The sequence below is a fragment of the Chiroxiphia lanceolata genome, chromosome 28 (assembly GCF_009829145.1).
Source record: "Chiroxiphia lanceolata isolate bChiLan1 chromosome 28, bChiLan1.pri, whole genome shotgun sequence".
In the NCBI taxonomy this organism is placed as follows: domain Eukaryota; kingdom Metazoa; phylum Chordata; class Aves; order Passeriformes; family Pipridae; genus Chiroxiphia; species Chiroxiphia lanceolata.
In genome coordinates, this window is record NC_045664.1 from 4,518,150 (window position 1) to 4,538,897 (window position 20,748).

Here is a 20,748-nt window from a genome sequence, read left to right on the forward strand (position 1 = left end):
AATTCATTTTATAATAAGAGCACTGGGATGCACTTTATTAATCATTCTGTCTAACAACCTGCACTCCACAGTTTCGGTTTGATTTGATTCAATCCTGTCTTTCTGCAAAATATATGGCTGAGTGGGTCGGATAATGTATGGCTTAATTTAGAGTTGTATGGGTTTGAATTACCATTTTCATAATGTGCTGTGCATTAATGTGTTGCATCATTTATACAGAAAAATGTGCAAGGTTTCAAACCTCTCCAGGAGGCAAAAGTCACCTAAAGGGAACGCGGAGTGACAGAAAAAAGGCCTTTTCAAGCCCAGCTGGGGCTGGGAGGACACCGGTGGGTGTCGGGCATGGGGACAGCAGGGTTGGGGCCGTGCCGGTGGCTCCTTTCCCCGTGGCACAGCAGCACCTTTTCCAGCTCACCCCGAGCTGCCGGGGACCTCCAGCACTTGACTCGCCGGTGACCCCGGTGCCGGCGCTCGCCGCAGTCGCGCCCGCCGTCACTCACCCCGCGCTGCGAGGAAAAAGCTCTGATTATCCAAATACAGTCATTAAAGGGGAAATGTGTTTTTAGGACTGTCAGAGTGATTAATGAGGGTTAGCAATCCTTGCAAATGCACTTGTTTAGTCTAACTGGCAGCCTCTCCTCTCCTATTGATTTATCGTGGCAGTTGCCGGGGCCGCGGTGTGTGTGGAGGGAGCGGGGCCGTGCCGGGGCTGCCGGAGCAGGGAGCACTGCGAGGGGCCCGGCCGAGCGGCACGGCACGGCACGGCACGCTCCGCTGTGCCGGAGGCAGCCGAACAAAGGCAACATTATACCTTGTGCCGGGAAGGAATGAGTCGGACGCACACGCCGAGCCGCTCCGCGGGCCTTATAAATATCCCCGTCTGTAAAGCCCGAAGCCCAGCTGACCACAGCCCGCCCAATAAATACGTGAATGAAAGAGCCAGGCCCTATTTTTGCTTGCTGTTTTCCTTCCTCTCCTGCACACAAACCCCCCGGTGTCTTTTAGGTGATGCAGAGGTGGCTGCCCACAGACGTACAAGGCGTTTCAGAGTCCAGAGCGTCGTCGAGGGCCAGAGCAGCGCCCGCCAAGGGGTCAGGTCGGGATGCAGAGGCACAGCCCGGAGCAGAGCCACGGTGGGTGGATGAGAAGTTTATGGGCTGCATAAAGCGGCTTTTCTTTCCACGTGAGCACTGGTGGAAGCCCCGGAGAATATGGGCTCTGTGTTCGTCCTCACAGCCAGAGTGGTCTGGATGTCTCCTGTCCCCCTGCCAGCGTCCCTGCACCCAGCCCGGGATCGGGGGTTTGCCCGGGGAGACACTTTGTGCTGCGTGAGCTGAGAGCCAACCCAGAGGGACAGACCCGTGCTCGGAGATGGCAGCGGAGTCCCTGCACTGGAGCTGTGCTGGAGCCCCACGGGAAGGGAGCAGCTGGAGCAGCCGGCGGCGGTGGCACGGAGTGGATGGGGCAGCACCGGCACACAGAGCTGCCCCCCTGGTCAGCACCGTGAGCCCGGCACTGCCCTGGCCTGTGGTTTGCCCAAGCAGTGGGGCAGCACAAGTGACGAGAGGCCTTGGAGGAGGCGAGTGGAAAGGAGCAAAGATCTCGAGGTGTTCAGGGAGCCCCCCAAGCCAGAAGAGCGTGGGCAAGCGCCTGGGACACTGTGGTGGCCAGGAATGCCACGGGTGGGAGTGGACTTTCCTCTGGCTCTGGATAATGACTGAAGAACTGCTGCTGCCACTGCCCTGGCTGTGAATCAGTGCATGGAGCAAACCCTCCAGCGGCACCAGCACCAGCTTCCAGCAGCAATACACCGACATCTTCCTCACCTGAGCAGGACACCCGACCGTGGCTGGTCACTGGAAAGTACACAGCAGGACCCGTGGCCATGGCTCCCCTCTCCTGCAGTGTCTGAGCAGTGTGACAATCCAACACGGGCACGGGGCAGGCGACAAACACCCCAGTCCTGAGGCTGAGCCCCGTGTGGGGCCATGGCTGTTCCCTGCAGAGCACAGCCCTCCCTGCACAGATTGACACCGGTGTCTGTGAGTGATCCTGCTCGTTCCTGCAGTTCCTGGTTAATAGTTATCCCTCTGTTTATTATCCTGGTGAATAACTGGAGAGTGGTAATTCCATGCATGCAAACATTTCTTCGACTGAACCTCGCTGGAGAGCGCTGGGGGAGGTGCTCAGCTGACAGCTCCATGTGCAGAGAGTGTTCCTGGAGCCCGAGTCACAATAACAAACAGATTTACACAGACCGTGGTGCTTCGTAAAGGTGTTTATGGAAACCTCACAGAGCGGCTTTGCCGTGGCTTCATCCCACCTTCCAGCAGGAGACGGATGACCCCTCCAGTGTGGCAAAACCCAGAAGCATACAAAGGACATGCAGCACCCCGGGCATCTGGTGGCTTTGGGGGCTTTATAGACCCCTCCTGCAGTGGAGCAGAGAACCAAAATGGCCTTTTTTTTGTCCCCCACATCTACAAAGGGTGGCTCCCCGGCGACACCTGGGGCTGTGCTGGTGCCCACCACAGCAGCTCCTGGATCTCCACCGGTGCCTCCATGAGAGAGGGAGATGCTTCTGCACCAAAGAAAAAGGACTGGAAGGAGCCTGGTGTCCTGGTACCACCTCTCCGTGACCAGCTCCTGCAGAAGGAGTGGCTGGGGGGCTCCAAGAGTGAAGGACGGGAGAGAGATGGGGACTGACTGATGTTCTGGATCTTTCTTGCTGAACCCTCACCGTCTTCTCTGCACTTCTGCTCTGCTGGGGAGGGAGGAGAGGGAGAGTAAAGCACCCAAAAGATTTGCTGTGTGTTTCTCTCCTGGATGAGAAGGATGGGGCTGCTCATCACCCCCACCAGGAGCCCCGGTCCCCTGGGCAGAGCTCCCTTAAAAGTGACTCCTTGTTTCTGCTGGAGCAGGGGTTTTGTTCCTCTTCCCTTCACAGACTTGGTAACAACCGGCAGGCTGGAACGGGATGGTGGCCAGGTCCTCCTCCGAGGTGGGAAGAGCTGTGTTCTGTGGAAAATGGAAAAGGAGTCGAAAGCCCTTCATTCCCTTTGGGGTTCCTGCAGTCTCTCGGGCTCTGGTTGAGTTTTGTACTGGGAACAGCTGGGATGGGGCTGGTTGGGTGCACGCCGTGTCCCCTCCTCTGGCTGCAGAAATGTGCTCTGTCCCCATTGCTGCCTTGATAATTCCCAAACTTTTCCGGGTTTTCTGCTCCAGTGTGGCACAGGCATAGGAATCCTGCAGCACTGGTGGAGCCGGCGCCTGCAGCCCCCGGGCTGGCTCTGGACCCCTGTGGGCCAAGGAACCAGGGTCAAAAAGCCAGGAGGAGCCCTGGGGCAGGCTCAGGGGGCTCCTCCCCAGGGAGCACCCCCAGGGAGCACCAGGCTCTGGCAGCCAGTGTCCAGCCACCCACTTTAGGGGTGCCCCGGTGCGTGGCAGACCCCAAGCCCTCCTGGCCACGGGGGAACCTTTTGGGGCACTGGGGGTCTATTGTGCAGGTTTGGGGTCTGGCTCTGGGCTGTTGGGGAGCGAGAGGGGTGTTTTCTCTGTGCCAGGGGTGCCGCTGGCATCCCGGGGTGCCCCTGCTCATCCCTCTGCCCGTGCCCTTCTCCCGCCGCCCGGGAGCGGCCCTTTCATCTCCCGGGTGGGTACAAATGGAGCTGTCAGCTGCGATCAGCCCCACGATATGACAGGTTGCGGGGCCGGGGCCCCTCGAACAGAGCAGCCTTGTCTGTCAGAGCCGCCTGACACTCCCCATAATGGCCAGATGGATGAGACTCTGAAAGTAGGGCCCCGGCGCGTTTTCAACTCTATTTTGGGTGAAAACACTTCTTGAAAGATCTTGAAAGGAGCTGGCAGTTTAGTAGTTCAAATGATTAATGAGCACTGGCTCTGCCGGGTGGATTTCTCGCGCCGTGCCAGCAGCTGGGCTGCTCCAGCGGGCCAAGACACGCCACGCTCCCCCCGCGCCCCCCGGGCCCCCCCCGAGCCCCCCCTGGTTTTCCCGGAAATGACACCAACGCGACAGGCCCTGCATATGGAAAAAGTTAAATATAAATTACTGCTGAAAGAGGCCTCGCTGAGCGGAGTTAGTTAAAGATGTTTATGGATTCAGAAACACGGGCCTGCATATGTATTTAGGGATGACAAATGTGATTCAATAAGTCAGGAATTTCTCCGTGGGCTGAGGCAGGACCCGCGCGGCGCGGGCGCTGCTCTGGGCTCTCCGGCTCAGCGCCATAAATCCTGCAGACAGGCTCCTTGTTCCTTCCCGGGCAGCTCAGGATTGATTTTCATTTTTTCCCCCCCGGATCAGACCGAGTCGCTGCATCTCCTGCACTTGGGACACGACAGCTCTGCTCTGTGCCTGGACCCTCCATGGGTGTCCCCCAGGGCGGCTCTGGAGGACTTGGGAAAACTCACTGGATGCTCTGTGTGGGTCACTGGGGACTGTGCCATCCATGCCACCACCAGTGCCAGGCACATCCCTGTCCCCGAGCTCTCCTGTCCCCGAGCTCTCCCGTCCCCCTGCAGAGCCACAGACCCTTCAGGACTGTCAGTGGATGATTAATGACCAACAACTCCAGATTGCTGATTTGGGTGTTTGACCCAGTGTTCAGTGAGTTCAACCCTAATTCTGCAGCACCTTCCCGTGGGTACCTGGGGAGGGGTCTCATGGAGCCTGGGGGGCACCCACGTGTCCCCCACCCAAACTGCCCTGTGTTCCCACTGCTCTTTGGTGTCTCGCTTGGGGTGCACAACAAACTGGAGCAAGACACCCCTAAACTAAACTCCAGCTGCTGGGTTGGGGGCCAGGCAGGGATGCCAAGCCCATGGCAGGGATGCTGGATCCAGGGATGCTCGACTTGATGTGACCATCAAACCTGCAGTGATGGGCAGTGCAGGAACCACCCCCTCGGCTCCCCCCATCCCACACCTCCTCACAGGGAAGGGCCTTTCAGGGGGTCAGCACCCGGCCAGGCCTTGGACCCACAGCCACATTCCTTTGTCCTGATTTTATTCGTTAGCAGCGTTTGGCCTGGACACGGAGACAGCTAATGAGGGACGGAGTTTATTGCAGTTTGATTTTTCTGTTAAAACAATACAATAAAATAAATGCACTTGGAAATCTGGTCTGTGTTTGTACATAGGAGATTTATGGCTCTGGAGGCTTCCAGAGAGGCGCAGCCTTTCATTCCCTTCCTTATTGGAACAGATCATGTTGCAGAGTTTAAAGGGCTCTGGAGTTGTGATTTATTTGAAGGGAGAAATGAGGGAAATCCAACTATCTGTTCCCTGGCTCAGATCATCCAGTAACTCCTGGCCAAGGGGACGGATCTGCACCTCCTCCATGGATTTTTTTATTTTTTTCCCTCCTGTTGCTTACATTATCCCACTCTAAATATATCACCGAGCCAGGGCTGAGTCCTGACCTGGGCTTCAGCACCTCGCCGAGGCTTCCCCAGCCCTTCCCGGAATCCCACAAATAAATTTCCCTCCTGGAGCCCTGTCCGAGCTCCTCTGCTGACAGGACAGGACCTGCACGGGGCCGGCCCTGCCTTGATCCAGAGCAGAGTCCAAGGCAGGGATCTTGGGTTTATCTCTGGGATCAGGTGATAACTCCGTGTCACTGGTCCCTGCTTCCTCCCAGGGGAGCCCTTTCCCCTCCCTCGCTGCTCTCCCGGGCAGAGGAGAGCACTGCAGCTTGGATCCAGGTGGGGATTTGTGCCTGGAAGCCTTTTCCATGAATCCCCTAACCCGTCAGCCCCTGCCTTGTTTCTCTGACTCAGCAGGATGATGCTGCAGTTCCCACAGCCGAGTGGGACCAGGATCCAGGCCGGGGCTGCTGCAGCCACTTCACTCCCATTCTCACAGAGGAAAAGTGTGTTTTTCCCTTCTCTGAGGTTTCCTGCTCCCCGGGGATGAAGCACCTGGGTGGCTGTTGTGGGGACAACCCGTGCTGCCCTGGTGCACCCCAGCCCATCCCAGTCATACCGGTGGCTGCCACCAGCAGGAGCAAGGTAAGATCGTTCCCTGAGCCCACACCAGCCTTTTTTTTGAAGCATTTGGTGCTTGCAGGCCAGAGCTCCCTGTGTTCTGGTGCAACTCCCGCTTCTCCTCGGTGCCAGGTACCTCTAGGACACTTGGAAAAGACCAGTTGGGGTCCCACCATCACTGTCCACCCCTTGCTGTGCTGTGTTGGGATGCCCGTGGGAGGAGAATTCCTTTCTCTGTCGTGACCATCTCACCGTGGAACAGGGAAGGATGGACTGAGATTTCCAGCCCGGGGGGGACCTGACTCTGAGGGCTGCTCTCCTCCTCCTGTCCCAGCATCATCCCAGCTCCATCCCAGCTCCTCCAGCCCATGTTTTTGGCAGGGTATTCTCTCCCCTCTGCACACAGACGGTCTCTGTTTGCCATTAGCCTCCCCCTCTCTGCCCTCGGAGCTGATCCCAGCGCTAATTCTCACGCATGTTTCGGGTAAATCTACTTTCTTCCCCGGGATGAATTGTGGTTTCCAAGTGCCATTAATCATTTCCCTTTAGAAAACAGCGTCGGGGGGCTGGAAACACATTGCTCCTTTATTTACTGGGGGATGACCTGGCAGGCTGGCACAGGGCCACGGGGCCGGCGCCTGCGGGACAACGTGGGGTGTGGAGTGAAGCCTCGGGGTGAGCTCCCCTCTGCTGTGCCAGGAGTTGGCTCCCACCAGGGTCACCTCCCTGAGGACAAACCCCCCGGCCCTGAGGCTTGGGGGTGAGCAGGAGCCAGTGGAGCAAGAGGATGGTGATGGAGAGGAAAACCTGGCAAAATGCCACGATTTCAACCCTTTCCCAAGCACCTCTTCCCAGAGGGGTCATTCCCTGGGAGATTTTTTGCCCCCTGGTCGAGGGCAGGAATGTCTCCCTGCTCTCTGCCTGCCCCACGCGCCCCTTGCAATGCCTGGGACGTGGAATCAGGACCCTCAGCTCATCGCCTGTGGAGGGTTCAGGTGGGTCCTGAGGCAGAGGATCCCCCTCGTGCCCCGCTGGTGGTGAGGAAGGGGCACGGCCAGCACATGTGAGCTGTTCCCTCCTCGCCAGGTCGGACTGTCAGGGGATGATTAATGGCCAACGCCACAGAACTCCCTGGATTGCCAAGTGCTGCATTGTTAGTGCTGACACGGAACGAGCCCGGACAGACTTGAACACAATCCTGACCCGCAATCGGCAAATAACGTTGGATGGACGGAATTTGTGAAGTGGTTCCCCCACACAGCCCCTCTCCCACCCCCTTCCCTCCCAGAGCTGGGGCAGAGTGGGAAGGGGCCTGGCCAAGTGCTCTGCACCCTCCAGCTCCAGCTCCTTCCAGGGATTTCCCTTCCCGGGCTCCACTGCTCCTTTGGGTTTCAGCGAGGAAGGAGAAGCTGGGATGGGGATGGAGATGGTTTGGGATGGGATAGGGAAGGGGATGGGGATGAGATGGGATGGGAAAGGAGATGGAGACAGGGGCGTGGGGTTGGGGATGGGATGGTGATAGGGATGGGGATGGGATGGAAATCATGAGGTCAGGAGTGGGGATGAGGATGGGATGGAAACGGAGATGAACAGGAGCGGGGATGGGGTGGCACTGGCGAGGCAGAGCTTTCCACCCCACGGCTCCGGCTGTGCACGGAGGTAACCTTAAACGCCAAGGAGGAACGGCGGGGACAGAGTTTTTCCAGCCCTATTCCCAGCTGTCAGGCAGTGATTAATGGCCAACAGCCTCGGAATTGCCTTTATTGCCAGCCCGGCATTGTTACTCGTGACAGCTAATGAGGGCGGACAGACTTTACACAGCGCTTTGCGCCGGCCCCGACGGGGCGGCCCCGCGGGGTCCGGAGCCCGAGCCGGGCGGGGGGACCCTCCTCACAGCTCAGCAGGGCCCGAACCTGGCATGTCCCGCCCCCCATATCCCATCCCGGGTCCATCCCCCGCAGCCCTGGGACTGTGGGCACCCAGAGACCCTCAAACTCCGCAGAACACCCCACACCCCCAGGGATACTTTTACAGGGATGGGGCAGGGATGAAGAAGTTTTTGAGTACCGGAGAGAAATGGGTGCAATAAACCATTTATTCCTACATAAAAAGCCCGTGCTGTTAAAATCCCGGGCCCTGAGGCACAGACACAACTGAATGTTCCTGGCCCCGGGTCCAGCAGTAATGATTTTTTTTTGGCCTTTATTTTTTTTTTTTTTTAGGATTATTACAAATAATATTTACCTTTGTGCTGGTTCACATCTTGATGCTGTTAAACACATGGCCGCAGCTGGTTTCCCGTTCAGGGGAGTGATACAGCTCTGGTATTATGAAGCAAAACCTCTCCTGCAAGCCAGAACACCCCACATTTAAAAATCTATTACTTTTCAATATTCCATGGATGTGTTTTGCTCCAGCTCACAGCAATTTCCTAGTTTACCCTTATTAAACCGAGAGGGGCTGAGTGGAGGCTCGTGATTTATGAAACACATACTAGATTCATTAAAACCTTTAAAGATTTAATACATTTTATCAAGGCCTTAAATCTGGGCAAACGCCTTTAAAAAAACACCAGCTACGGGGTGTTTTTCATCCCCAGCGCCCCTTTCGCGCTTGTTTAAGAGCCGTAAAATTCAGATTGACAAATTCCATCCCTTATCCCTAAACAGGCGCTGAACCCTCCACTGTATAACCCCAGAGATCCACCAAGCTCGAAGATCAAATTATTCCTCCTTTATTGGTGTTTTTTACACGTCTTTTTTTTTTTTTTTTTTTTTTTTAATACCGGAGAACAACCAGTATTTTTTTTTTTAACAGTTACACGTTTTGAATTTGAACAATTTGGGAAAAAAAAATTATAGTTTGAACAGCAGTTTCTTCTTTGCTCTCCATTGGAGCTGGATCTGGGGGTGCAGGGAGTGTAGAGTTTTGGGGGTGCGAGGAGTGTGGAGTTTTGGGGGTGCTGGTGGTGCGGAGTTTTAGGGGCGTGGGGGGTTTGGGCAATACGGAATTTTGGGGCGTGCGAGGGGCGGTCCCGACGCGCGGGCGGGGGTGGGTCTCGAACCCGCGGCCTCCGGCTCTTGCTCCGCCGCTCCTCCATCGCCCCCTGGCGGCGACACCGCGGGCGGCGGCGGCACCGGCTGTCGCGCGGTGATGACGCAACTGGCGCGCCGCCGGTGCCGGTGCCGGGCATGGCCCAGCTCGGCGCCATCGCCGCGCTCGCCCTCGGGGTCGCGGCCGCCGCGCTGCTCTCGGCCGTGCACAAGATCGACGAGGGGCACATCGGCGTCTACTACCGGTGAGGCGGCCCCCCCTCCCCGCTCCGCCCCGCCGCGCGCCGGGAGAACCGGGTTTCTCCCGCTCACGCCTCTCTCTCTCTCTCTCTGCTCCCTCCTCCCGTCTCGTTCTCTCGCAGCGGCGGCGCGTTGCTGACCTCCACCAGCGGGCCCGGCTTCCACCTCATGCTGCCCTTCATCACGTCCTACAAGTCAGTGCAGGTGCTGCTGGGTCCGGGGGAGCCCCGGGGGTCGGGCGGGGCCGGGCGGTGCCCGGTACCGGGGGGAGGCGGCTCTCGGGGCGGCCCCGCTGAGCCCCGAGCGAGGGGCCGAGCGCCGCGGGTCCAGCTCTGTCTCGGGAGGCTCCCCCGGGGGAGACCCGTGGACAGCGGGATTTGCGCCGGGAAAATCCCTCCCTTTAAGCCTCTTTTCCTTCAATCCCCCCCCTCCAGACCACGCTGCAGACGGACGAGGTGAAAAATGTCCCGTGTGGCACCAGGTGAGATGTTCAGCTCTTCCTCCATCCTGGCTGGAAACTCTGGGTCCTTCCCCTTTTCCGCACTGGTTACTCCAGGGCTTTAAGATTGTTCTCAGGGGCTGGATTTCCCCCCCACAGCCACCAAACTGGGAGTACTGGGAGGCTCTGTAAGGTCGATGAGCCCACCCAAGGCCATGTCTGTGTCACCGTCCCTGGGGGAGTTTTGGGGTGGTGCTGGGGGGGTGTTGGGTTGCTGAGCAGGCTGGGGTGGGCTCTGAGGGGTGTTGGGGTGCTGAGCGGGGCTGGGGTGTGTTCTGGGGGGTGTCGGGGTGCTGAGCAGGGCTGGGGTGGGCTCTGAGGGGTGTCGGGGTGTAGAGCAGGCTGGGGTGGGCTCTGGGGGGTGTTGGGGTGCTGAGCAGGGCTGGGGTGGGTTCTGAGGGGTGTCGGGGTGCTGAGCAGGGCTGGGGTGGGCTCTGGGGGGTGTCGGGGTGCTGAGCAGGCTGAGTGTCCCACACTCAGCCCACTGGAGGGGATTTCTCCCCCCTTGAAGCCACTCAGCCCCCAGTAAGTGTCATCCCCCCTTTCTCTCCCTTGGCAGCGGGGGAGTGATGATTTATTTCGACAGGATCGAGGTGGTGAATTTCCTCATCCAGAGCGCGGGTGAGTCCCGAGTTCTGCACCCCCTGACACGCCCTGGGGGGGTTGTGCTGCACTGAGAGGAGGTCAGGAGGTCGTGGTTGGGTTTGGTTTGGAGCCAGGCTGTACCACAGGCGTGCCCCGGGCACCTTGAGCTCCCGGGTGTCACCCCTGGCTTGGCTGTCCTGGGAATGTCGTGTGTTGGTTATTTCTTACTTTTATTACCTGTGTTATCCCGCCCCCCCCGAGCTTTGGGCAGCACTAGAAGTGATGGGAGTAACCCATCAGGCGTGCTGGGGGGAGCAAAGGCTCCTCTGGAGCCCAGGAAGAACAACCTGTACGGCCTTTTTCCCAAATCCTTTGATTTTTAACGTGCTGGTGGTGTGCTGGAAGTGCCTGGCTCAGTGGGGGCTGCTGGGATCTCTGTTCCATGGCATGTGCAGGACACTGTTCCCAGTGTGCAGGGGTCACACAGGGAGGGCTGGGGGTGGTTCAAACCCTTCTGTTCACAAGGGCAGGGGATGGATATTGGTGAAGGTGTCACAAAATAAACCAACGTGCCCTGACCAGAGGGGGTGTGTGGGAGGGTGTCCCTCATTTCACACCTGCTCTGGGACTGGGCCCCAGGGTTTTCCCTGAGGGTGCTCAGCCTCCTTCCCTTCCTTCCCCCGGGGTGTCTCCTCTCCCAGTGTACGACATCGTGAAGAACTACACAGCTGACTATGACAAGGCTCTCATCTTCAACAAGATCCACCACGAGCTGAACCAGTTCTGCAGTGTCCACACGCTGCAGGAGGTGTACATCGAGCTGTTTGGTGAGCTGCCCCCGGCCTTTCCCGTGGGACTGCTGGTTCCAGGGGTTCTTCCACGGGCTGTTGGTGCAGAACCCCCAACTGATGAGCTTTTATCCATTAATCCCGTGTTTGCTCTGTTTGGAATCAGGGTTGTTAAGCAGCTGCCATCGTTTATCCCTGTTATCTTTTGGAGCTGAGTGCTTCAATATGTTGTAACAATAAACTCCAGCCCCAGCCCTGCCAGTAGCAGAGGGCTTTAGGGAAGGGAGTGGGAATTCTGTGGCATTCTCTGGGTGTGTAGCAGCTGTGATGGGTTGAATCAGTCACAGGATTTGCTAATCCAAATGGAAAAGCCAGTCTGTGGCTCTTTGCTGTTACAGAAAGTCTGAGCAAGCACTTCCTGGCCTGAGGGTTTGATGAGCTTTGGGTCATGCCCGTGGCTGCAGTGCCCATAAACCAGGAGCGTTGGCAGGGGCCTGCTGACCTTCCCAACGGGAAATCCGGCAGCACAGGGAGACACATGGCAGGAGAGGCTGAGGAAGAGTTGTGGTTTCTTGCTAGAACTAGTCCAGTGGCTGCCAGTGCTGAGTGTTTTCTTTCTGGCTCTGGACTGACAGGAAATCCAGCCTTTCAGCACTGGCAGTGCTGCCTGCGGGCACTGAGCTGCTGGGAACGCTTTGGGAGCCCAAGGGGACGGGATTTGTGCCCGAGAGAACACGGGGTGTTTGCAAACTCCTGTTCTCTGTTCAGACTGGGCTCTCCAAGGAGCCTGGCTTCCCACTTCCTGCACAAGCTGCAGACCTGGGGCTGGGATCCCCCCAGTTCCTGCTGGGCGGGTTCCTGGCCCGTGGAGGCTCCAGATGTCGGCAGCTGCTGACGACAACTGCTTGAAATGGGCTCAAAGCACCCGGTCTGCACAGGAGGAACTTGTACAAACTCCCCTGTAGCTCTTGGTCCGGGCTGGCTGGGTCTGGCTCAGGGCTCTGCACTGGGGCACAGCCCCTCTCGGGCGGCCTCTCATCATCCTCTGCCCCCACAGCTGCCAGCAGGTGCAGGGAACTGATAACAGCTGCTTCCAAAACTCCTGGCTGGACTTCATTAGGAGCCCGAGTTCCAGATAGGAAACTGGGACCAAAGCAAACAATCCAGGAGTGTGATGTGATCCCTTCTCAAGGCTGTTGCAGATTTCTTCCCTTTGCACTTCCCAGCAGGCCCCAACTGGAAGCTCTGCCCTCCTTGGAGCTTTCATCAGAGCAGGGTTTTGGGTTGTGTTTCCTTTTGAAATCCTCAGCTCTGCTGGAGTTCTGGGACTCCTTGAGCCAAAGAGACATTACTGATGATTTTTGCAGCCTGTTAAAGTAACTGATGCAGCCATTTCCCATTCCTGCCTTTCCATTTGCCTTGTGTCATGCTGGCACAGGTGCAAGCTGAAATCAGTCAGGATTTAGCTGGACCATGTTACTTCAGGATCCAGTTGGGAAGATCAGTGGGGGAGGGGGTTAGAGTACAGATTCTTTACCATAAAGATGCCACTTCTGGCTCAGGGAGATTCCAAACTGCAGGTTATGGGAACTGGAGAGTTTCCTTTCATGCCTGCAATGTTCCTGTGGTCTTTCCCAAGTGTTGGTGCTGGTGTTGGAGATACTGGGAGAGCTGGGAACCTGCCTCAGGGTCAGCCCAGCACTTCTACATCCAACTTACATTTGTAGTTTCCAGGAATAAGAAACGTGAGCCATCCCAGCTCACTCTGGGTGCTAACAGCAAACTGCCTTGGGGGTGTTTCATTACCTTTTCTTTTTTTCCTCCTTTAGATCAGATTGATGAAAACCTTAAACTGGCCTTGCAGCAAGACCTAACCACGATGGCCCCTGGATTAATTATACAGGTAATCAGGATTTGACTGAGATATCAAAGGTGCAGCTCCTGAGGTGGGGTAAGGGCTAAAAGGAAACAGGAAACTGAAACTTTTTAAAAAAGTGCTTTACAGCACAGATTTCATTTCACTCCAGTGGGAGCAGTGTCCTTCCAATCCCCCACACAGCTTCTAGTGTTGCTCTGGGTGCTGGTTTGCCCAGGTTACCACCTCCTGTCACATCAGGAGATCCCCCAGCCCCGTTTCTGTGTGGGTTTGGGGCCTGGTGACAGTTTGTGCAGCTCTGTGTGGCAGAACACACCCACAGTGTGTGTGTCCCCCCCCCTTGTCCCCCACAGCCCCGGGGGCCGCTCGGCTTTTGGTTGCTGGCTGCTTGCCCGAGTTTTCCTCGCTCTCTCTCTGCAGGCAGTTCGAGTTACAAAGCCAAACATCCCTGAAACAATCCGGAGGAATTACGAGCTCATGTAAGTGCCTCGGACTCTGCACCTCTGTGTTCCCAAAAGGAGCCAGTCGGGCAGATCAGCGGTGCCCTCGGCCTCGTGCCACCCGTGGGGAGGGGCTGGAGAGGTGCAGTGGGGCTGGAGAGGTGCAGTGCTGAGCACTGCAGGGGCTGGCAGGTCCCTGCTGGGGGAGGAGGGCTTTCTCCAGCTGGAACCCTTGAGCCCAGGAATGATTTGCCCCTGGGCTCCTTCCCCCTGGCACTGGCCCCGTGTGGTGGGTGAGGGGCAGGTGGATGGATTTCACCACTAATCCTCTTGTTTGACTGGGATGGAGAAACTGTTGATTCAACAGGCTGAAGACTTGCAAAGCTTTGAAATAACTTTCTTTAATAGCACTTGACAGTGCTGATCCCTTTTCAATGCCCTGAGCCAGCTGCCTCCTCCTGCCCTTGGTCATTCAGGCATGCCTGTGTTCCCTGAGCCCGCTGCCAACAGCATGTGTAGGGCAGAATGAGACCCCTCTCATCCATTCTGCTTCCCTAGCATTTCATGTGACCTTTTGGGACTGTGGTAAGTCCTGTGTGGTATGGTCATGGTAGGAGAGTCCCAAATCAGCCTGTGTGTTCTGTTGCCATAAATACAGCAGGACGTGTTGAGAGGCTTGTTCTCAATTCCAGTGTCTGTTCCCTGACTGTGAGCAGGAACAGGGTATTTTATTTATGATCACACTTTTCAAACTCATTCACGTGAGTAAAACCAGTAAGATAGAAAAGGATTTAGTGTGTAAAATGCACCCCTGGAAGGGTTCAGAACACATGTGGATGCAGCACTTGGGGACATGGTTCAGTGGTGGACATGGACACAGTGGTGAACATGGAAGGAAGGGTGAGCCAGCTGGGGCTGTGGGGGGAATCCCCACACCAGTGAGCTCATGTTTTTAACTGGTTTCTCCTGCTCACCAGGGAGAGTGAGAAGACGAAGCTGCTGATTGCGGCGCAGAAGCAGAAGGTGGTGGAGAAGGAGGCAGAGACAGAGAGGAAGAAAGCCCTCATCGGTCTGTGTGGCTGGGCTGGGAGGCTGGGACACGGGGCTGGCTGTGGGGGCAGGCAGCAAAGGGTCCCCAGACTCCAGAGGGGGATGCACCTTGTTCAATTTGGGGTCATCTCTGACCTGAAACTCTCCCAGAGAGACTCAGGACTTTGCACGTGGGTTCCAGCTTTGCCTTCTGAGGGCTGGAAATTCTTCCCAGTATTTATTTCCACCTGAAGTGGGTGATGATTGAGGACTTTCCCGGGTGAGGCTGCTTCTGACATTCAGTAGATGGTGTGATGACAGTGTGGGTGTGTTCCTGTTTTCATTTCAGAGGCAGAAAAGATTGCACAAGTTGCTGAAATAACTTATGGACAGAAAGTGATGGAAAAGGAAACGGAGAAGCGAATTTCGGAGATTGAAGGTGAGGGGGGGCTGAGCTTCCCAGGCAGTAAATCCTGAAGCAGCTTGCCAAGGAACCAAGGAGTTCTTGAAGTCTGTATTGACTGTGTTCTTCAATCCAGGCTGACATTCACAGGGGCGAAGTTTCTGAGCAGAGGCAGGAATAGGAACGTTTCTCTGCAGACTGTGCTTCTTGAAACTCCCTCTCTCAGGTGCTCTTTCTAGGAGGTTGTGCTCTTAGGTTAAGGAGATGTTCCCCACCCACCTCATACAATGCAGAGCAGGACAGACAACTCCTTTTGGTCAAAAGAGAGGAAGCTGTGAGCCAAACCATCCAGTTGTTTACATGATTTTTTAAGTGTAGCAGCTCTCCCTGCTAGGGGAGGTAAAAAAATGGTTTATCCAGCTGTGCAGCTCCCAAATCCAGACTGGCCTGTTGCATTTGTGTGGCTCCATGTCCTAGGAGGAATGTGAAGAGATGAGCAGGACTACACTAACCTTAGCCTGGACGTGGTGGCCTGGTATCCCATCAGTCATGGGTAGGTGTGAAGTCAGAGGGGAAAAGGAGTGCAGTACAGAAAGGGGAAGTGTTCCTTTCCTTAAATGGCTCTGCTAGGAGTCAGGAATTTCGGTATCCCACAGGTTCAGAGCCTTTGAGCAGTTGTTGATACAGCAGAGGAAAGCTCTGCAGCAATCTGTCTGAGGGGCAGAGCCTGTAAAGGTTAAAATCCCCTGCTCTGCGTGCCAGAACCTTCATCTCCGCATCCCACACCAAATCCCATCTGGGAATCGCATCCACAGGCACAGACCTCATCTGCAGAGAGTCTGCTGGGCTGTTCCAGGCTGTTCCTGGAGTCCTGGGCAAAGGCTGTGGGTAAATCCCACGTCTGCAGGGGAACAGTTGCTGCGTTTCAGCACGAGAGTCAGTCCTGGCTCGAGAAGAAAGAGCGAGCTGGGCCCACGTGATGGGGATAATCAAACCCTGCTGTCTGTGAAATGCTTTGAGCTCTGCAGTTGAGATGCAATTTACTCACTTAATGCTCTCGTCCTGCAGCCATTTAGCTGGAAACTGAGCTCCCATTTTGTTCCCTCTTCCCCTCGTTGTATCCCGTGCAGTTCAGATGTGGCACTGGCCACTTTATCTTAAAGGTTTCCAGCTGCAAACGGTGCTAACGTGGCTGGAAATAAAAAATCTGACTCAGAGCTTGTGTTTGCTTCCAGATGCTGCATTTCTTGCACGGGAGAAGGCGAGGGCTGATGCTGAGTGCTACACTGCCATGAAGGTGGCTGAGGCCAACAAGGTACTGTGGTTTCCTCTGTGGTGCCTCAGCATCAGGCTGCAGGGGAATACTCAGCACTAGAGCAGTCAGTGATTATTGTCTTAAGCCAAGAAACAAAACAAAGCCATCTCCTCTCAGCAAAGTTTCCACCTGACTGAAGCATTTAGATCCTTATTTGCAAGTTCGTTTTCTTCTCTGGACAGATAAATATGTCAGGATGTCTGAAATCTCTGCTCTGCCAGATGCTAAGGGGGCCTGGCTATCTCTGTAGATGGAATATCAGTTTCAGTTGTGATGAGAAATGTGGATTATTCCAGTCTCAAGCTGGCAGGCAGTTGGAGCAGGGAGATCTCTGGGGTGACAGGCAGGGGTAGAGTAAATCACAGTTCAGGGAAAGAACAAATGGAGCTGGTCTCAGACACCCTGGCAGAGCCTTGGTACTGCAAAAGAAAAAAAAAAAAAAAAAAACAACAGAACAAAAACCCCAACCTGGAAACAGGAAAATTACATGGATACAACTGCCAGGTGTGTTCCTGCCTACAACAAGTTCCCAGGATGTGCCAGCAGGAAGCATTTCTGTGAGGAGGACAGAGGGCTGGGGTGTTTGTGCACAAGTTTTGCCCCAGTTGTTCCATCCTCTGTGTTATAGTGTCGTTATCCTGGAAAAAAGTGAGCTCTGCTCACCCAAACACTCTTCCTGGAAAACAGCCAGGGATATTTTCCTTCCCAGTGGCTCACATTGCAAGGGTTGCAGTGAGGGATGTGCTCTCGGGCATCTCCATCACATCTGGGTTGAACATTTCCCCAGCTGCTCCCATCACTTCACTTTTCAATTTGCCATTTAGTCACTGGGATTTAGAGCTTCGCTCAGCCCTGCTGGCAGAGAACCTTCCCAGGGCACTGTGTTTGCCCTGTGGAGGGGCTGGGCACTCCTGGTAGGGCTGTGGAAAGGAGGTGCCTCGTGGTCTCCTGGCAGGAGTTTTCTTTTGCCCAAATCCGGGCTGTTGTGACCCGTTTTCTCTCCGTGCAGCTCAAGTTGACTCCCGAGTACTTGCAGCTGATGAAGTACAAGGCAATTGCAGCCAACAGCAAGATCTATTTTGGCAAAGATATTCCCAATATGTTCATGGACTCTGCAGGGAGCCAGACCAAATCTGCAGAGGGACTGGCAGAAGGAATCCAAGACGAGGATGGGACAGGAATCAGCGAGGACACAAAACTGCTTCATGGTGTCAACTGAGAAGAAAGATTTCTATTCGTTTTATATCAAAAAAAAACCCCCGTGAACTGGGAAGTTCCTTTTTGTTTTCCCCCTTTCCCGTGCTGAAAGAGATGAATCAGACTTAATCCTTTCGATCTTTTGTATGACAATTAGACACAAGGACTTTGGTAATTATGGGGTGGGTTTTCAGGTAACCTCTAAGCAGCCAACTCTAGGTGTGTCCTGTAGCTGCACCTCCCCTGCTCTTGGTCACAGCCAGGAGTCTGGAGAGGCTGAATGGGAACTTAATTTGAGATTGAAGTGATTCGTAGCAGTTGGAGGTAAAGCAATGCTGAGGTTTTGGAGGGAGGGGAATCGCTGCTGCGACTTGTTGTTTGTTTGTTTGTTTGTTTGTTTTTCTTATTGGAAATTCCAAGCACTCTGTTTCAACCCCCTTTCCAAACAAGGTGCTAGATCTGTACACTACACGTGGCTGCTCGAGGCCTGGGCAGTGGCAGGTTCTGCTGAGCCCACGTTCATCACAAGGGACAGAAGCTCAGCTGGAATCCTGCAGGTTCCCAGTGTTTTTTTGGGGGGGATCGAAGCCTTAGACCGCACGTCACGCAGGCAGTGACCCAAAGTCCTCGTTTTCTGCATCCTAACACTGCTTTGTTTTCCATTTGTCGTGTTTTTTGTAGCAGTTGGGCTGCTGGGTGAGGGTGTGGGCACAGGGGCAGTGTCCTGGAGGGCAGAGCTGGATGTGATTTTTCGGTGAAACCAGGCTGCAGGCATGGAAATTGTCACAGTCACAGTCAGAAAAACCAGGGAGGAAGGAATTTTTGTCTCAGGGAGCCTGACTTTGCAGAAAGCCTTGTAGGGGAGGAGCCGCTGGAGTGACCAGACGGTCGTTAACAGCTCATTATCTGCTCTGCAAGAGCAACTGGATCTCGGTGTTTTCAGAGTCTGACTAGAAAAAGGGCATTCGGGTGAGCTGAGATAAGCAGAACTGAGCTCCTGTGGGTTTGGGTCTGAATAGACCTTGTGGAAGGAAGATTTCATAGTAGCCAAGGGCACAAACTGTCATCCTGAAAGCTCCCAGGGCAGAGAGAAGCAGCTCTTGTCTGAACTGCCCGAAGTTGAATTCCCCTCTTTCTCTCAGAACAGTGCTAGAATGCACCTTCCACTTCAGAGAACCGAGGAATTCCTCACATCCCAGATGCGAGGAGGGAACAAGAGTTTTGTTTTCCACGTGCAAATTTCGAAGTTCAGGCCTAGAGAGAACATTTTTTTTTCTCTCCCTAATCCATCTGCACTTGGCAGCAGAGCCTGGTGGTTGATTGCTGATATGATTTGAGGCCAATATCCTCATCTGAGATGATGCCAGTGCTCATCAGAGACCAGCCTGTTGCGTTCACAGGCCGGTGCCCCAAATTCCTGCTCCCCAGCACCCCTGGCCTCACCCTTCAGTGTTTAAATCTGCAGCAGTCTGTGTAACAAGGCATCACACTAACAGAGTTCTGATGGATCTCAGCTGCTGGCTCCAGGGCTTTTACAGCAGTTCTCCCTTCCCTGTTGGGAGAGTGACTCTTGATACTTGAAAATGCAAAGTAGAAGCTGAGCGTTTCTGCTGGAGAATAGTCCCATATTCTTTGTATTTCTTGGAAAATAGGACCTAAGGGAAGTCCCATCTCCAGACCTACATCAGACCCACAGCACTCAAACAATTGCATCCCCAGGGGGGCTGCAGTATTCCTCACTCATAACTAGGTCTGTGCAGGGAGATTATAAACAGGGAATAGCAGAAACTTAGCAATGGGAAGGTAGTACCTGATCCCTTGAGGATGACTTTGTTTGGGATTGTTCTATGTTCATGCTTGAGGTTTCCATCAGCAACTAAAACCTCCTTTTACACAAGTATTTTTCACTAATGAAAGGACCCAACTAAGCCAAAGTGGTATTATAGTCATTTTTTAACGTATGACTTCACAGCAAGACAATAGTTTGGAATAAAGAGCTCTTAATGATTCTTTTAATTAAAACCATGACTGCTAAAGTATTAATGTAATTTAGTTAAATTGTGCTAAGAGTAAAAAATCAAAAGCAAAGTTGAGTGTATCAGTCTTGACAAGCCAAAATCCATTGTTGCATCTTCATTCACTCTTTGTAAAATGTCCTGAATTTTCCAGAGTGGATCTGTCATTCCATGTAAACCTTTATTCCCTCTGTCTCCTTAAAGGGGCATTTTGTCCTGTTTCCGTGATCTTGAGGTGAAGATCTGAATTTTAAACCCACTCCCTCACAAAGGAAACAGAGGTTTGTGGCACTGCTGCTACCTGGGAATGGCTACGGGAGGAGCATGGGAGTGCTCTTTGATCTTCTTATGTACTGAATTCAAAGCCTTTTTATTTTGGTATTTGCTATGACAATAAAATGGCCTTCGATTTTACTATCTTCAGTTTTCACACCAGGGTTTGTGGAGGAGCTTTAACGTGATGTGTAGGTGTATCTGCAGGGGGAGATTTTCCAGAGGAACATCGAGGCTGCCGGTGCTCTGGTGGGAGTGGGGAGCTGGGGGGTGCTGGGGGTCCATGCTGGTTCTCCCTCTCCAGGGAGGAGGAGGAAAGTGGAAGAAGGGGCAGAGGTGTCTGTGTCCAAGGAATCCCACAAGTGTCTGTCAGCCCCTGCTTTGCTAATGGAGCAGCAAACGCCTCGGATTTGGTAAAGTTTGCAGAAAATCCTTGTCATGTTTTGCTGGACAAAGGGCAGGAACCTTCTGGGTGTTTTTGCCCAGCTGTGTAAACACTGAATCTGCGGAGGGACAGTGGAGTTCTGCACATTAAGACAAATATTTGAGTTAATGGTTTCCAGCTGGCAGGCTCCCATTCCTTCCCTCTAAACCCGAGTTGCTGCGGGTAAAGCTGGGCATTGTCCCGGCGCCGCGGCCACTCCAGCTGCTCTGGGGCTCTGTGGCCCTGCTCCAAGTGCTCCCCAACACTCCCCACCCCTAAACTGGGCCTGCATGATAAGCCCTGTCACCTGCCCTTGTTTTTGGGGCTTTTTTCCTCCCGAAATAATTGAAATTCACTCCCTGGTGCTGCAGCTCTTCATGCAGGGGGAAGAACCCAGTTCTTTGGGGTGGACACAGAGGGTGGTGGGGCAGTGGAACCCAGGGTTTGGTCACGGCCCCGAGGTTGCCAGAGCTCAGGGAGCGTTTGGACAACGCTCTGAGGGACAGGGTGGGATTGTTGGGTGTCTGTGCAGGGCCAGGGGTTGGATCCATGACCCCTGGGGGTCCCTCCCAACTCACAGCCCCTCGCAGGGCATGAGGCCTGGGC

General features: G+C 54.7%; 1 protein-coding gene and 1 long non-coding RNA gene across 2 annotated transcripts; one reads left to right on the top strand and one right to left on the bottom strand.

Moving 5' to 3' along the window:
- Positions 1-1,511: 1,511 nt before the first annotated feature.
- LOC116799463 lies at positions 1,512-20,673 on the bottom strand. The gene is made up of 3 exons (XR_004361063.1): positions 20,580-20,673; positions 20,499-20,501; positions 1,512-1,525 (listed from the first exon to the last, which is right to left on the bottom strand). It is a non-coding gene; the product is annotated as an uncharacterized LOC116799463 (long non-coding RNA).
- Positions 9,164-19,864, top strand: ERLIN2 (ER lipid raft associated 2). The gene is made up of 11 exons (XM_032712631.1): positions 9,164-9,303; positions 9,421-9,502; positions 9,733-9,779; positions 10,357-10,418; positions 11,084-11,209; positions 13,000-13,073; positions 13,467-13,525; positions 14,464-14,555; positions 14,865-14,954; positions 16,154-16,233; positions 17,243-19,864. The coding sequence occupies exons 1-11, from the start codon at positions 9,197-9,199 to the stop codon at positions 17,450-17,452; spliced, it is 1,029 nt and encodes a 342-aa protein (XP_032568522.1). The 5' UTR covers positions 9,164-9,196; the 3' UTR covers positions 17,453-19,864.
- Positions 20,674-20,748: the final 75 nt, after the last annotated feature.